The 15,772-nt window shown below is 48.1% G+C and overlaps 2 protein-coding genes across 2 annotated transcripts in view; both read right to left on the bottom strand.

Annotated features, from left to right (window-relative positions):
* Positions 1 to 2,136, bottom strand: part of POLN (DNA polymerase nu) — a gene marked incomplete at both ends in the record, with an annotated part of 55,822 nt that extends 53,686 nt beyond the window's left edge. The window contains one exon of the mRNA XM_084233048.1: positions 1,998 to 2,136. Within this exon, the coding sequence (XP_084089174.1) occupies positions 1,998 to 2,136 (139 nt within the window). The remainder of the gene's footprint in view (positions 1 to 1,997) is intronic.
* A 2,727-nt stretch (positions 2,137 to 4,863) lies between these two features.
* HAUS3 (HAUS augmin like complex subunit 3) lies at positions 4,864 to 15,140 on the bottom strand (the record flags this gene model as incomplete). The annotated part of the gene is made up of 5 exons (XM_084233047.1): positions 4,864 to 5,106; positions 12,546 to 12,774; positions 13,502 to 13,941; positions 14,265 to 14,402; positions 14,466 to 15,140. 5 exons carry the CDS (start codon positions 15,138 to 15,140, stop codon positions 4,864 to 4,866), a joined length of 1,725 nt encoding a protein of 574 aa, XP_084089173.1.
* Positions 15,141 to 15,772: the final 632 nt, after the last annotated feature.

Below are 15,772 nucleotides of genomic sequence, written 5' to 3'. Positions count from 1 at the left end.
TGGGTAGCTCCCTGGCCAGGGATCCAACTCGTGCTACAGCAGCTGGCGATAGCTGGATAGCGCTGAAACTTGAACCCCTGCGCCACCAGGGAGGCCCTGTTTGGTTTAATTAGTGTTCATAAAAGCAAATATTGTTCCATCGATTTCTATACTTTGTTTTGGTATCTGTTATAAAATGCTTTCAGAAAGTAAATACTGACTTACAACATTTTACTTGTAAGGAATAAGGATTTGACACAGCAGCTCAGTGAATGGCAGTCCAGGAGTCAATTAAGGTTTTAAGCCTAGCATCAAATTCATCAATAACCCAACAGCAACTGAACTTTAACTTACTCTCACATAAAGTGAAGACTGCCACTAGTGGGACTCCGCAAAAGTGGTCCCAAGACTCCTGCCTCAAGCCCTTGTGTAACACCCTCCCCTTGAGTGTGGGCAAGACTTATGGACTCACTTTTTTTTTTTTTTAAAGATTTACTTATTTATTTATACAAGCACTGGGCACAGTCAGAAGCGCGGGAGGGTGAGAGAATCCACCGGAGCCAGACCGGGGAGCAGAGCAGACAGAAGGACCGAAGTACACTGCTGAGGGGAGCAGCGGGCGGCAGGAGAGGTCTGCGCGCCATGTGGGACCCTCCTCCGGTGGCCGGGGAGCAGCCGGGGATCGAACCGGCGCCGCAGAGGCTGCGGGCAGCTTCGCAACCCAGCGCTCAACCGCTGCGCCACCGGGGAGGCCCTGGACTCACTTCTAACAAAGAAAATACAGGAAAGGAGACCGGGCATTTGTGATTGTGCTGTGTGACCAAGGGCAGTCTTGCTAGGGAAACTCCCTTGCCAACTCTGGAGAGCAGCACAATGCAAGAACTGTGGGTGGTTTCCAGGCAATGGCCAGTTAGGGGCCTACAAGGAACTGCATTCTGCCCACGACCATGGCAACGCGGGAGAGAATGCTCCCCCACCAGTCACAGGCAAGACCCCAGCCTGCAGAGGACGCAGGTGAGTTGTGGCTGGGCTCCCGAGCCGCAGATACTGAGATAATAAACAGGTGCTAAGTCACTAAGTTTGTACTAACAGTGTTGTTCTACATCAACAGGTAATACAGAATCCTTATATAAACTCCAGTATTTTTCCAAATTCCAGTATCAGAAAGTAATCTGACAAAAAGTACTATCATAGCTTCACCCCCATTATCTTTTCCACAAATTTCTGAAAACTAGGATTTTGCAGGCTATTTAGGAGTAGGACAGGAGAGTTCAAGTGATGGGCTTACTGCCATAAATGAGTTTCTAAGAAACTCATATTACAGCTACCAGAAGCGTTTTAGCCTTTTGTTTGTTGGTTGGTTTTTTAAAAAGATTTATTTATGTATTTATACAAGCACTGGGTACAGTCAGAAGCGCGGGAGGGTGAGAGGATTCACCAGAGCCAGAGCAGGGAGCAGAGCAGGCAGAAGGACCGAAGCACACTGCTAAGGGGAGCAGCGGGCAGCAGGAGAGGTCACATTTGTGAGCACATCAGCTCCTGCATATGTCATCACCACGTAGAGACATATCTCCTGATCTTTGCCATGAGTCTATTTCTGTGGTGTATGATAGACTTGTTGACAAAGGCCCCTTCTTCTGTCCACCAGGCACAAGAAGCAAACACCATATTCAGTTTCGACGACACAAGGCTAGATAAGGGGCACCAGGAAGGAGCCCATTTATTTGGTTTAAAAAGTTGATCCAGATTCTAAGGAAATGCTTGCCAGAAATGCCTGGAACACGGCAGAGCTAGGTTTTAAAAGCCGTAAGAACCGCGCGACTGTGAAAGTTAGGACGAGAACCTCAGCGATCACGACATGTGCGGAGGGGAAAGAGGCCTAGGCTCCCCGTGCGCAGGCAGCACTTCCCCTTCACGAGACAAAGTCCTGCCACGCAGGTTGCTGCGCTTCATTTTCAAATCTTAGGCTTATGAATAATTTTCTGAACATGATAGAAAAGCTCATAAAAATTACTCACTCTTTTCACTCTCTCTCCAATTCTTAGACTCCACTAAGTGACCTGAACGCATAGCGGACATAATCTTCTGAGCAACACTGGAGAGTGGTTTCGTACAGAGACCAAAGCCTACAAATGCCTCATAATTTTCCATTTTCATAATAGCCTAAATGTAAGATAAACATAATACCCATATATTAAGATTTCAAAACAGATTATTTGAAACTTTTTATGTACTGAGACTTTCACAAAAATTGATACTATATTGGTAATTGAATGAAATAACTATCAATTATGAGGTAAGACAAAAAAGGAAAACAAAACAATTGTGGTATTATGGTAAAAAAGAAACAAAGTAGAGAGTTATCTTCTAGTTAACTGATTTTGCAACAAGCAATCTACTCAAACACTTCCTGAAATTTGAAAAACAGCTGCTATAATCTAATATACAAATGTAATAAAAAATGTTTTGACCGACTTTGGCCACGGCTCCACAGTGGCCCCGGGTTTGAGTGGGTGAAGGCATGGGACAGTACAAATCACAAACAGCTGGTGATACATTAATATATGGCATTACTTTACACAGAATTTGTTACCACGAGCAAAAACACCACATCATTATTGGAGAAATTTTTTTTTAGAGGCATGTTTTATTTATTTATTTGCTTGTTTGTTTTTGTTTATACATGCACTGGGTACAGTCAGAAGTGCAGGAGGGTGAGAGAATTCACCAGAGCCAGAGCAGGGAGCAGAGCAGGCAGAAGGACCGAAGGACACTGCTGAGGGGAGCAGTGGGCGGCAGGAGAGGTCTGCGCGCCATGCGGGACCCTCCTCCGGTGGCCGGGGAGCAGCCGGGATCGAACCGGCTCCACAGAGGCTGCGGGCAGCTTCGCAACCCAGCGCTCAACCGCTGCGCCACCGGGGAGGCCCATTATTGGAGAAAATTTTAAAATAAATTATTCCAAGGTAGATGAGGGGGAAAAAAAAAAGGAAAAATCATCCTTGAGGAACTGACAGCAAAATTTACTGCTACAAAATTGTCAAGTTAATTAAGATCTACTTAATATAAAATTTTGAATAAATGTACAAGTAACAGTAATGAACAAAAAGTATTTTGTTCAGGGCCTCCCTGGTGGCGCAAGGGGTTGAGAGGCAACCTATGAAGCTATCTGCAGCCACTACAGCGCGAGTTCGAGCCCTGGCTGGGGAGGTGACCCAAATGCCACAGTAGACCGCTCCTGTCTCCCCGCTGCTCCCCTCAGCAGTATATTTTGGTCAGTCTGCCCATTCTGCTCCCCACTCTGTCTCTGGTGAGTCCTCTCACCCCGCCCCCACACACCTCTGGCCTATACCCCAGTTCTTGTATGCATAAATAAATCAATCTTTAAAAAAAAATTTTGTTCGGGCCTCCCCGGTGGCGCAGCGGTTGAGCGCTGGGTTGCGAAGCTGCCCGCGGCCTCTGCGGCGCCGGTTCAATCCCCGGCTGCTTCCCGGCCACCGGAGGAGGGTCCCACATGGCGCGCAGACCTCTCCTGCCGCCCGCTGCTCCCCTCAGCAGTGTGCTTCGGTCCTTCTGCCTGCTCTGCTCCCCGCTCTGGCTCTGGTGAATTCTCTCACCCTCCCGCGCTTCTGACTGTACCCAGTGCATATATAAACAAAAAAAACAAACAAACAAATAAATAAAACATGCCTCTATTAAAAAAAAAAAAATTTTGTTCAATGGATTACAAAAACGAACAAGGCTCATCTGACACTTCATCTCATACCCATTTTCTGATCATTATAGCTGGAAAAGCCCATGGACCACTTGAAGTTCAGACTGCCATTGCATATTAAAAGCAGCTAACGGGGCCTCCCCTGGTAGCGCAGCGGTTGAGCACTGGGCTGCGGGGCTGCCTGCAGCCCCTGCAGCGCTGGTTCATTACCCCGGCCGCTGGTGAGGGTCCCACCCAAAAAAAAAAAAAAAAAAAAAAAAAAAAGCAGGTGACATATTCTTGGAGCAGGAATATTCTATGTCTTTTCTGTCCTCTATCAAAGCTTACATGATAGGTAATCCAAGGCCACAAGTGAACTCAGGAAGCATTTGATGTAATGACTGATAAATTACTTTAAATTATTGTATATCAACTCTTAAAACAATTTCTATTTAACCAAATACTATACTTCTATCCCAATTAATACAACCACCACTCAAGTATTTTCACTCCAAGAAACTAATTAAAATTGCATCATACATCTTGTAAGCAAGCACTTCTACATAGTTGTAAAATTTCATTTTAAAGTCATTTGTAATGTGTAAGTCTAAAGTCTAAGCACTTTGACTAAAGCTTTGACTAAAGTCAAAGCACTGTTGAGATCTACTTTGCAGAAATTTTCAGTCCCCAAGATCCAGTTTCTAAAATGAACAATGGTTAATTGAGCTCTGACATTCTTTGTGGTTTAAATAGGAACATTAAAACAGTCTCAAATCTTAGAGTAAGAATTATAGGGGGAAACAGTTTGAGTGGCAGTATTTACTTTATAGTCAAGATATCTGGCTATTCCATATTAAGGTAACCTTTAATAATCCTGATTCAAAGGTCCACAAATTTTTCAAACATGTAACAGTAGAAATATGAATTAAAAAAACCTAGTATAGCTATTGCATAAAGAGGAGAGATATAGCTAAATTGCATTAAAAAATACTTGCACTATATAAAGTTTTTTACTCTATCAGAACTATGTACCTCCAAGCAAATGATCAACTCATAAAAAGCACTGGTACTTCGAACAAATGTTATGTTATGTAAGGAAAAAACAGCTGATAGAATACTTCACTTTAGTAGTATTTATTATTTGTATCCTCCTAGTATATAAAACTTTGTAACACAGTACAAGTAGTAAAGACTCAGTTTTTAGTAATTTCTAGACCAATGGCCTTAATCTTTGACTGATTTTCTAAATTTTCCACAATATCTTTCAGATAATTTTCATCTTTTAAGAAATATACATATAATTTTCTTTCCATTTGAAGGAGCTTATTAGATTCCAACATTTTTCTCTTTGTTTTCACATCAGCAAGAACATCAGTAAAAAGATGATTGAGCTTATTCAGCTGTGACTCAACTTGATGAAATTGCTCCGTTAACTCCTAAAAGGAAAATAAAAATGCTTTTAATGCAAAAGTTCTATCTATAATAACAACTGTAAACTTAAAAATGTAATTTACAAGAATTAAATCATTTAATAGTTATTCTCACAATGTTAACCAATAAATAAACTTCAATCAAAAATCCATAGGTTTAGTAACAAATTCTACGCAAGATAAATTCTGACAGGAAATTTTCAGTAACTCAAAGCAAATTCTTACGTCCTGAAGAATACTTCGTATGTAAACTGTTTCGCATCTTCATATATATTCAACAAATATGCCAAACACAGCTGTACAGACTATATATATAAGAATGACCACTACCTCCTCCACTAAGCTTACATTCTGCTTTACTAATCAAACCCTATTTTAACCTCATCTGTTTACTCTAGACATAGGAGTCTTGAAATGTTAACAACTAGCAACAAAGGGCCTCCCCTGTGGTGCAGAGGGTCACAGCAGGTTGAGCACAGGGCTGTGAAGCTGTCCACAGCCTCTGCAGTGCAGGTTTGATTCCCGGCCGGCCAGGGAGATTCCCACGCGGCCACAGACCTCTCCTGTTTCGCCAGCAGCTCCCCTCAGCAGTGGATTTCAGTCCGTCTGCCTGTTCTGCTCCCCACTCTGTCTCTGGTGAATCCTGTCACCCTCCCGCGCCTCTGGCCTGTACCCCAGCTATTGTATAAATTAAAAATAAGTCTTAAAAAAATAAATTTGCAACAAAAGAGAATGACCTCAACAAAAACTCCATTTTTTTTTTCCTTTTTCACATTTTTAAAAAAGATTTATTTATTTATACAAGCACTGGGTACAGTCAGAAGCGCGGGAGGGTGAGAGGATTCACCAGAGCCAGAGCGGGAGCAGAGCAGGCAGAAGGACCGAAGTACACTGCTGAGGGGAGCAGCGGGAGGCAGGAGAGGTCTGCGCGCCATTTGGGACCCTCTCCGGCGGCCGGGGGATCAAACCAGCACTGCAGAGGCTGCGGGCAGCTTCGCAGCCCAGCGCTCAAGCGCTGCGCCACCAAGGAAGGCCCTCTTTTATCACATTGTTACAAAAGGGAGAATTACATGACATTCAACAATCCTGATTTACCATGTAATTTTTCTGCTTAAGAACCAAGACCTGCGGGGCCTCCCTGGTAGCTCAAGGGGTTAAGATGCAACCTATGAAGCTGTCTGCAGTCACTGCAGCACAAGTTTGATCGCCGGCCAGGGAGCTACCCACAGGACACAGCAGACCTCTCCTGTCTCCCTGCTGATCCCCTCAGCAGTGGATTTCAGTCAATCCGCCCATTCTGTTCCCCACTCTGTCTCTGGTGAATGCTCTCACCCCCCGCCCACCCCTCTGGCCTCTACCCCAGTTGTGTGCGTAAATAAATAAATCTTTAAAAAAAAAAAAAAAAGGACCGACATGCCTGACCCCTCACATTTAATAAATTTCAGCGTCTCATTATCTAACATTAAAAGTAGCTTATTATTGAGTATCATGTTTTCCAACCAAATATTCTACTAAAATTTTTCAGCCAGTGTTACCAAAGAGGTTCAGGAACCCTCTAGCTCTAACTACTTCAGACTACACAGCTTCTCAGCATGGTAGGAGGATGATCTCTGGGGCTCATTTCACATTACTCAATCTCTTCAAAAGGAGCAGAAATCAGCATTTCAAAAGGCTCCTGGTGATTCACATGTATGATTTCAACAACGACTGCTTAACACCTGTCAAAGGCCAGAAAGCGAATCTTCTTAAACCACATTAAAAAAAAAAAAAAAAAATTCTAGGGCCTCCCTGGTGGCGCAGTGGTTGAGCGCTGGGTTGTGAAGCTGCCCGCAGCCTCTGCAGCACCAGTTCGATCCCCGGCTGCTCCCCGGCCACCAGAGGAGGGTCCCACAAGGCGCGCAGACCTCTCCTGCCGCCCACTGCTCCCCTCAGCAGTGTCCTTCGGTCCTTCTGCCTGCTCTGCTGCCCGCTCTGGCTCTGGTGAATTCTCTCGCCCTCCCACACTCCTGACTATACCCAGTGCTTGTATAAACAAATAAATAAATCTTTTAAAAAAAAAAAAAAACCTTAAAAAAAAAATTCTAGCTGTGCTATGTGGTCTCCCCTTGGAAAATCTTTTTTTTTTTTTAATAGAGGCATGTTTTTTTATTTATTTGTTTGTTTGTTTGTTTTGTTTATACATGCACTGGGTACAGTCAGAAGTGCAGGAGGGTGAGAGAATTCACCAGAGCCAGAGCGGGGAGCAGAGCAGGCAGAAGGACCGAAGCACACTGCTGAGGGGAGCGGCGGGCGGCAGGAGAGGTCTGCGCACCATGTGGGACCCTCCTCCGGTGACCGGGGAGCAGCCGGGGATCAAACCGGCGCCGCAGAGGCCGCGGGCAGCTTCGCAACCCAGCACTCAACTGCTGCGCCACTGGGGAGGTCCCCCTTGGAAAATCTTGACCACTATGAGAAACAATTATCTTTCCCTTAATTGCAACTGAATGCTAAAGATCTTGACAACTGCTAAAATAATACTCTTACAGATAGTGAAAAATATGCAACTTCATAAATAGTAAAACACAAGTTAAAATTGATAAGGATGGGATTTTATTTCTCATGGAAAAACAGTAAATAAAGATACCCAATAAGATGATGGGTATATTAGAGATACCACATATCTTAGTGATTTGAGGATCCAATTTCACATTTTAACATATCTGAAATCAATATGCTTATGATCAAGAACATATGACGTTACTGACCAGACACACACAAGATAAGCTTTTAGCCAACATATTCTTCTAAGATTCATTTTACTGTGGTAAGAGCACTTAACATGAAATCTTTCCTATTAACAGACTTGTAAGTTTACAACAGAGTATTGTAAACCGTAGGGATAATGTTGCACAGCGGATCTCTAAAACTTACGCATCTTGTGTGACTGAAATTTTCTACCTATTGATTAACAAGTTTACATTTCTACTTCCCAGCCCCCTGCAACCACCATTCTGTCTGCTTCTATGACTGAAAATGGTTATTTCATAATTCTAAGTAAAAAGAGTTAAAAAGACACATTAAGTGAAAGCAAAAAGCATATTATCTTACACATATTAATCAAAGAAAAGATGGCATAGGAATATTAGTATCAGACAAAAGAACATTAAGACGAAAAGCATAACAGGAACAGAGGGTAATTATGTAATGGTAAATGATTGCAATTTAAATGCGCCATAATAATTCACTACAATTTTAACCTTAGATATAATTTTTAAGTCTTAAAGGAAAAACTGATGAAACTAAAAGGTTTCAGATACTACCATCACAAGAAGATTTTATGCAATTATCTCACAAAATCATTAAGATTTCTTAAACTAATCAGATATCACTTGACCCCCATGAGGATGAGCAATACATATTATTAAAAGAGACAAAATAACAAGTTCAGGCAAGGATGTGGAGAAACCAGAACCCTTCCCACCACTGATCTGATCGCTGATCTGATCGGAGGTAAATGGGGTGGATGCCCTGGACAACAGTCAGGCAGTTCCGTAAAAAGTTAAACACAGGGCCTCCCCTGGTGGTGCAGGAGGTTGAGCGCAGCACAGTGAAGCTGTCTGTAGACTTTGTGGTGCGAGTTCGATCCCCGGCCGAACAGGAGCTATCCGCATGGCTCGGCAGACTTCTCCTGTCTCCCCGCTGCTCCCCTCAGGAGTGTGTTTCAGTCTGCCTATTCTGTTCCCCACTCTGTCTCTGGTGAATCCTCTCAGCCTCCCACACATCTGGCCTGTACCCCAGATAGTGTATGCATGAATAAATAAATCTTTAAATTTTTTTTTGAAGATACATTTATTTATGGGCCTCCCCTGGTGGCACAGCGGTTGAGCACTGGGCTGCGAAGCTGCCTCTGCAGCGCTGGTTGGCTCCCCGGCCGCCTGCAAAGGTCCCACATGGCCACAGACCTCTCCTGCTGCCCCCACTGCTCCCCTCAGCAATGTATTTCGTCAGTCTGCCTGCTCTGTTCTCCACACTGGCTCTGGTGAATTCTCTCACCATAACTCGCTTCTGACTGTACCCAGTGCTTATATAAATAAATTAAAATCTTAAAAAAAAAAAATTCACGTATTTATGCATACAAGAACTGGGGTACAGACCAGGGTTTTTTGGGGGGGGTGAGAAGATTCACCAGAGACAGAGCGGGGAACAGAACAGGCAGATCGACTGAAATACACTGCTGAGGGAAGCAGCGGGCGAGTCAGAAACAGTCTGCTGAGGCATTTGGGTCACCTGCCTGGCCGGGGATCGAATGTGTGCCGTAGTGGCTGCAGTGAGCTTCATAGGTTGTGTCTTAACCCCTTGCACCACCAAGGAGGCCCCAAATAAATAAATCTTTACACGATCTGGCAATTCCACTCTTAAGGAATATGTCCAAAAGAAGTAAATATGGGGCCTTGCCAGGGACCAGCCTCCGACAAAATGTCTTGCCAGGGGTTCCTGAAAGGATGAGACGGCCTAGGCGAAAACAAAAGATCTGAAACTTAAGGGCTGAGGGGGAGGGAAATGAGGTAGAATGAGGAGACACTGACACTTGGTGAGGTGCTAGTATTTTCTGTCGAGAGACTCAGTAGGTCTTTATTTATTTATTATTAGTAATAATAATAAGGAAATACATTATTATGTGTAAAGCAAAAATAATTAGTATATTATGTTTTTCATAGACTACTGGCCCCTACAGGTCTCAGCTAGACGGCAGCTTTCAAGGTTAACAGATAATAAACCAAACCTAACATTAAAGTTACTTATTTTTTTATTTAGACAATTATTTAAAACAGTGAATAACTGCCAGTGCATCCCTATCAGCTAAAGCCTAAGCATCAAAGGACTATTTTATTCACATGACCTTCAGCCGGAGACCAGCTGTTGCTTAGCTATCAGAACTTTTTTTACCTACAAACTTTTTAACACAGTTAACTTTATTTAAAAACTTTTCTAAGAAACTTTTAAATAAAAAGGAAACTTTTAAAAATCAAAACAAGGATATACTATAATTGTTATGCTGGATTGCTTGTCAGATATATACAATAAATTGTCTTCCATTGTTAATTGGGCCGAATTGTGTAGTAACTAATTTCTAAACAGGTAATTTTTTGTGCCAATTGCTTGCAGTCCGCTGATACATATAATTTATAGCCCAATGTATCTTTTTGATAAATTTTTTTTTTTTTATGACCAAGAACAAAAAGCAAAGGGATGCCAGATCTTCAGCCCCACGGTGTGAGGCCTTTTTTCTTAGCTGCTTGTCAGTATCCTATTTGGCTGGAGCAACAAGGCCTCCTGCAGTATTTCCCCCTTTTTTGTTTTTGACCATCATTTTTATGGCGATGAAGATCGAATATATGGATGTTGGAATGTAGTCTCAGATGAAAATTTTATGTAAATATATGTATGTATATGTAAAAATGCTGCAGGAGGCCTTGTTGCTCCAGCCAGATAAGATACTGACAAGCAGCAAAGAAAAAGGGCCTCACACCGTGGGGCTGAAGATCTGGCATTCCTTTGCTTTTTGTTCTTGGTCATAGAAATACATATAGTAAAATTATTTTTCAAAAGCCAAAAGTTAATTCTAGAGCTAGTACTGACCTCTTTGCAAAGGCATCGGCTCCCAATTATGAGACCATTCCAAAATCCAGCCCCAAAGTTTCAGCCCTTTCGTTTTCGCCTAGGCCGTCTCATCCTTTCAGGAACCCCTGACAACACGTTTTGTCGGAGGCTGGTCCCCGGCAGGGCCTTCCCTGGTGGCGCCGGCAGTTGATCCCTGCGCTGTGAAGCTGTCTGCAGTCTCTGCAGTGCTGGTTCGATCCCAGCCAGCCATGAGGGTCCCACATGGCACAGTAGACCTCTCCTGTTGCATCTGCTGCTCCCCTCAGCAGTGTATTTCGTCAGTCTGCCTGTTCTGTTCCCCCCTGTCTCTGGTGAATTCTCTCACCCTCCCGCGCATCTGGCCTGTACCCCGGTTCTTGTATAAATAAATCTTTAAGAAAAAAAAAAGTAAAAATGAACCAATACTTATTCACCAATGTTCAAACAGTGTTATTCACAACAGCCCAAAGGTGGAAACAAATCAAACTCAAGTGTCCATGAACAGATAACATATATCTATATATACGATAGACTATAAAAGCCACAAAAAGAAATGAAATCCTGACACGTGCTGCAACATGCTTGAAACTTAAAGATATTATGCTAAGTGAAATAAATCAAACCAAAAGGACAAATACAGAATGATTCCACTTCCAGAAGCCCCTAGAGTAGGGAAAGTCACAGAAACAGAACGGATCAATAGGTGAGATGACCAGGGCCTCCCTGGTGGCACAGCAGGTTGAGCGCTGTGCTGTGAAGCTATCCACAGCCTCTGTAGCGCGGGATCCATTCCCGGCCGGCCAGGGAGAAACCCACATGGCACAGCAGACCTCTCCTGCCTCACCCGCTGCTCCCCTCAGCAGTGTCTTTGATGCATCCCCACTCTCTTTGGTGAATTCTCTCACCCTCCTGCATCTCTGACCTGTACCCCAATTCTTGTATAAATAAATAAATCTTTTAAAAAAAAAAAAAGGTTAGATGACCAGAAGCTGCCTCCTAGAGAAACGGGGAGTTATTGTTTAACGTGCAGAATTTGTTTGGGATGATGAAAAAGTTCTGGAAATGTGTAATGTCCACATTTGCATAACATTATGAACATACAGTCCAGGAATACATATGTGTAAAAGAATTATAAATGAAAGCAAGCACATAAGGGGAATTCTGTTAAAGAGACAAAGGCTATCCCTAAGTGTACACAGAGGATTTTAAAGATATAAGGGCAGGGCCTTCCCTGGTGGCGCAGGCAGTTGAGCGCAGTGCTGTGAAGCTGGCTGCAGCCTCTGCAGTACGGGTTCAATCCCGGCCAGCCAGTGAGGGTCCCACATGGCGCAGCAGACCTCTCCTGTCTCCCCGCTGCTCCCCTCAGCAATGTATTTCGTCAGTCTGCCTGTTCTGCTGCCCCCTCCATCTCTGGTGAATCCTCTCACCCTCCCACGCATCTAGCTTGTACCCTGGCTCTTGTATGTATAAATAAATATGTAAATAAATAAATAGAGATAAATAAATAAATCTTTTTTAAAAAGCCATAAGGGCATTCCTTTATTTGCTAAGGTAGCTGAAAAAATTTCAAGGGTGGTTTTATTATTTCTTCATTCTTAGCATAAACATTATAAGTTCTCTCATCTAAAATATTTTATTGACTTTTAAAATGTAAAACTACCCGAAAAACAATTATATGTGAAAAGAAAGTAGGAGATAAAAAAATAAAGTTTATCTCAGTGCAATAGAATTTGGGATAATATTTTCCTCATGTTAACATTCCCTTTGACATCCTTTATAACGAACCTTTTGAAAAGCATTTTTTAATTATTATGGCAAGCACCCACCTGATTACTAAGCAAAAGCTGCTTTCCTCCTTGATACAAAGCATCACAAAGCATGTCCACATCATTATTCAGCTTGGAAAGAAAGGAAGAATGTTCACGAGTAGAGATTTCCAATTGATTTTGTGCTAAAGAAACAGCCTGTTTTAATTTCTGAGCCGCTTTCTCTAGGTTTCCATGGGTCATAAATAATTCTTTTTTCTTATTTTCTCCTTCTAAAAGCTCGTAAAGCCTAAAATGTAAAAATAAAAACAGGAAAAAATTCTCAAATAAGTAGTTTTCAAAATTATAATCTATACTATACAGCGTACCTTACTCTACCCTTCTTCACAGATATTGGACCTCTGACAAAACGAAGGTCTGTGGCAACCCTCCCTGGGTCAAGCAGGTCTAGGCTGCCATCTTCCCAACAGTGTGCGCTCACAACCACGTTTAATGAAAGGAGTATGTTGATTTTTAGACAATGATACTGAATACTCCTGCCTCGCTTGCTGCTCCCCTCAGCAGAACTTGGTCAGTGTGCCTGTTCTGCTCCCCGCTCGGTCTCTGCTGAATCCTCTCACCCTCTCACGCCTCTGGACTGCACCCCAGCTCCTATATAAATAAATAAATCTAAAAAAAAAAAAACCCAAACTTCCTGCTGTAGTTAAACTTCCTGCCACAAATCTAAAACAAGGCATCAAATAATGGTGACTGAACGTAAGAAATACAAACATAAATGCCTATATATAGACTTTTCCATGCCACCAACCTCAATTCTAAAAAGCTACTTCCAGATTTAGCATGAATGGAAAAAGGAGCCAAAACATTTTTAAAAGGCGTAGAAAGGTGAAAGAGAAGAGAAAAAAGTCAAAATTAAGAGTGCAAAGAATGTCTTACACTTCCAGGCCTCTACTCCACACACCAGCCTTTTGTGAGAGCAGAGAGAAAAGACTCACTAAAGAAACAAGGAAACGCACCTGTGGGCAGAATAATCCTTGGCCTCGATGGCATCCCTCGGGCTTGCCTGCCGCCACCCTGCCGCGTCTGCCAGCAGGTCCACGCGGCGGCGCAGCGCCGCAGTGCTCTGACTAAGTTCTTGAACCAAATTCTCAAGTTGCCGATTTATGTCCCCGTGTTTCCTCAATTCTACTTCAAAGGACAGCTGCAGAAGCTCAAACGAGGCCTTCTGCTTGATCAGCTGACTCAGGACGAACTCCTGTGCGGCTGTGGAGGCGTCCTGCTCCGCCAGCTGCAGGTCGGCGTCGCCCCTCGCGACCGGCACGTCGAGGCACCGGGCGCTCTCCTTCGCCCCCGCGGGCAGCCGCGCGCGCTCCACGCGAGCGAGCTCGTCCTCCAGGCTGACAACCTCGCGGCTGAGGCTGGAAACGTCTGTGTCCAGAGCATCCTCGCCGGCGGCCTGCGCGGCGAGAGCAGCTCCGAGTCACACGCCGGGAAGTTAGTGGAGGAGCTGCTCTGCCTCCCGCATCCAGGGGGCGGGGGGGGCGGCGCTCACTCAGGCCGAGACGGACGTTCCGCGGGAACCGGCCCGGCTCCCCAGGCGCCCTCGTCACGCCGCTTTTCCCCAGCGAAGCCCCTCCGTGCTCCGCGGCGGAAGCTTCGCTTCGCGTTTCCTTCAACTCACCCCCGGGCTATTCCCCCAGGCCGGGGCCCGCGCCGGCGCCGCGCCTCACCCCCGAGCCCGCCCCGCGCCCGCCCCGCGCCCGCCCGCCGCGCACTCACCTGCCGGCCGAGGCCGCCGAGCGTCGCCTCCGCCCACTCGACGCGCGCCCGCAGGCCCCGGGCGCCGGCCTCCAGGCGCGCGAGCTGGTGCTGGGCGCAGACGCAGGCCAGGCGCAGCCGCGCCATCTCCCGCCGGCGCTCGTCGGGGGCCCGCGGGGCCGGGGGCCGGCCGCTCTCGCCGCCGCCGCCGCCGCGCCCCGCCGCCTGCCGCGCGCCCGGGAGGAGGCGGCGCTGGGCGTAGGCGGAGAGCGCGGCCGTGCTCCGCTCCTCCTGGCCGAGGAACCGCTCCAGCGAGAGCTGCGAGAAGAGCGCGCGCGGGCCCGCGTCCGCCGGCCTCCAGAGCGGCCCGAGCCGCGCCACCGCGTCGGCGACGCCCCGCAGCTCGCGGCCGACCCCGGCCCTCGCGGCCTGCGCAGCGGCCCGGCCGCGCCTCAGCGTCCCCGCCGCGGCCTCCTCCTGGGCGCCGAGCCGCGCGGCCCGGGGCGCGGCGGCGGCCGCCAGCAGCTGGCTCCGGTTGCGCCGCTGCAGCTTCAGGCTCCTCAGGCTCTGCAGGGCCCGGGCCTGCTCCTCCAGGGCCGCCAGCTCCCCGGCCCGCACGGCCCGCGCGCCCGGCCCCGGCGCCCCGCAGGCCCGCAGCGCCGCGTCCAGCGCCGCCCCCTCCAGCACCGGCTGGCCCGCCGCGCGCAGGGCGCCGAAGGCCCGCAGCTCCGCCCCCGACAGCGCGCTCCGCGCGCCCACGCGCCCGCAGAACCAGCGCAGGAAGGCCGCGTCCTCGGCCGCCTCGAACAGCCAGTCGAAGTCCGCCGCGCAGAGCCGGCCGGCGCCGGGGTAGCGCAGGGCCCGCAGCGTCTCCACGAACTCGCTCCCGCCGCTCATGGCGCGGCCCGGCCGGGCTCCCCGCGGGGAAGCGGGCGAGACGCCCCACAGGCCGCGCCCCGCGCACGCCGGCCTCCCGCCGCCGCCTCCGACACTCCGGGCCCGGCGCGGCGCCCGCAGCCCGCCCCGCCCCGGCGCGTGGCCCGGACGCCCGCCGCCCAGCCGCGGGAAAGGGGAGGCAGCGGCGCCCGGACGCGCAAGGCCGGCGCTCACCTCAGGGCGCCCGGCCGCCGCCTCAGGAGCCCGCCGCAGCCGCCGCGCCGCAAAGGCTCACGGGAGCACCGCCACCGAGCGCGCGCAGACAGCCGAGGCGGGGCCGCGGCGACCGTCTGCGCAGGCGCGGGACCCCCTGCGGCGGGGCGGGGCGAGGCAGGGCCGAGCAGGAGCCGCTCCGCCCCTGTCGTCGCCCGCGCGCAGGGTGCGAGCTGGTTGGCCCCCGACGCGGCAAGGGGCGGGGCGGGGCGGGCGGCGCGGGGCGGGGCGGGCGGCGCGGCGCGGGGCGGGGCGGGCGGCGCGGGGCGGGGCGGGCGGCGCGGGGCGGGGCGGGCGGCGCGGGGCGGGCGGCGCGGGCGGGGCCTGGCGGGGGGCGGGGCGGACGGCGCGGGGCGGGGGCGGGCGGCGCGGGCGGGGCC

The sequence above is a fragment of the Talpa europaea genome, assembly GCF_964194135.1.
Source record: "Talpa europaea genome assembly, chromosome: 5".
NCBI classification, from domain to species: Eukaryota; Metazoa; Chordata; class Mammalia; order Eulipotyphla; family Talpidae; genus Talpa; species Talpa europaea.
Note: the sequence above shows the minus strand (reverse complement) of the source record. Positions and strands in the feature narration are given on the sequence as shown.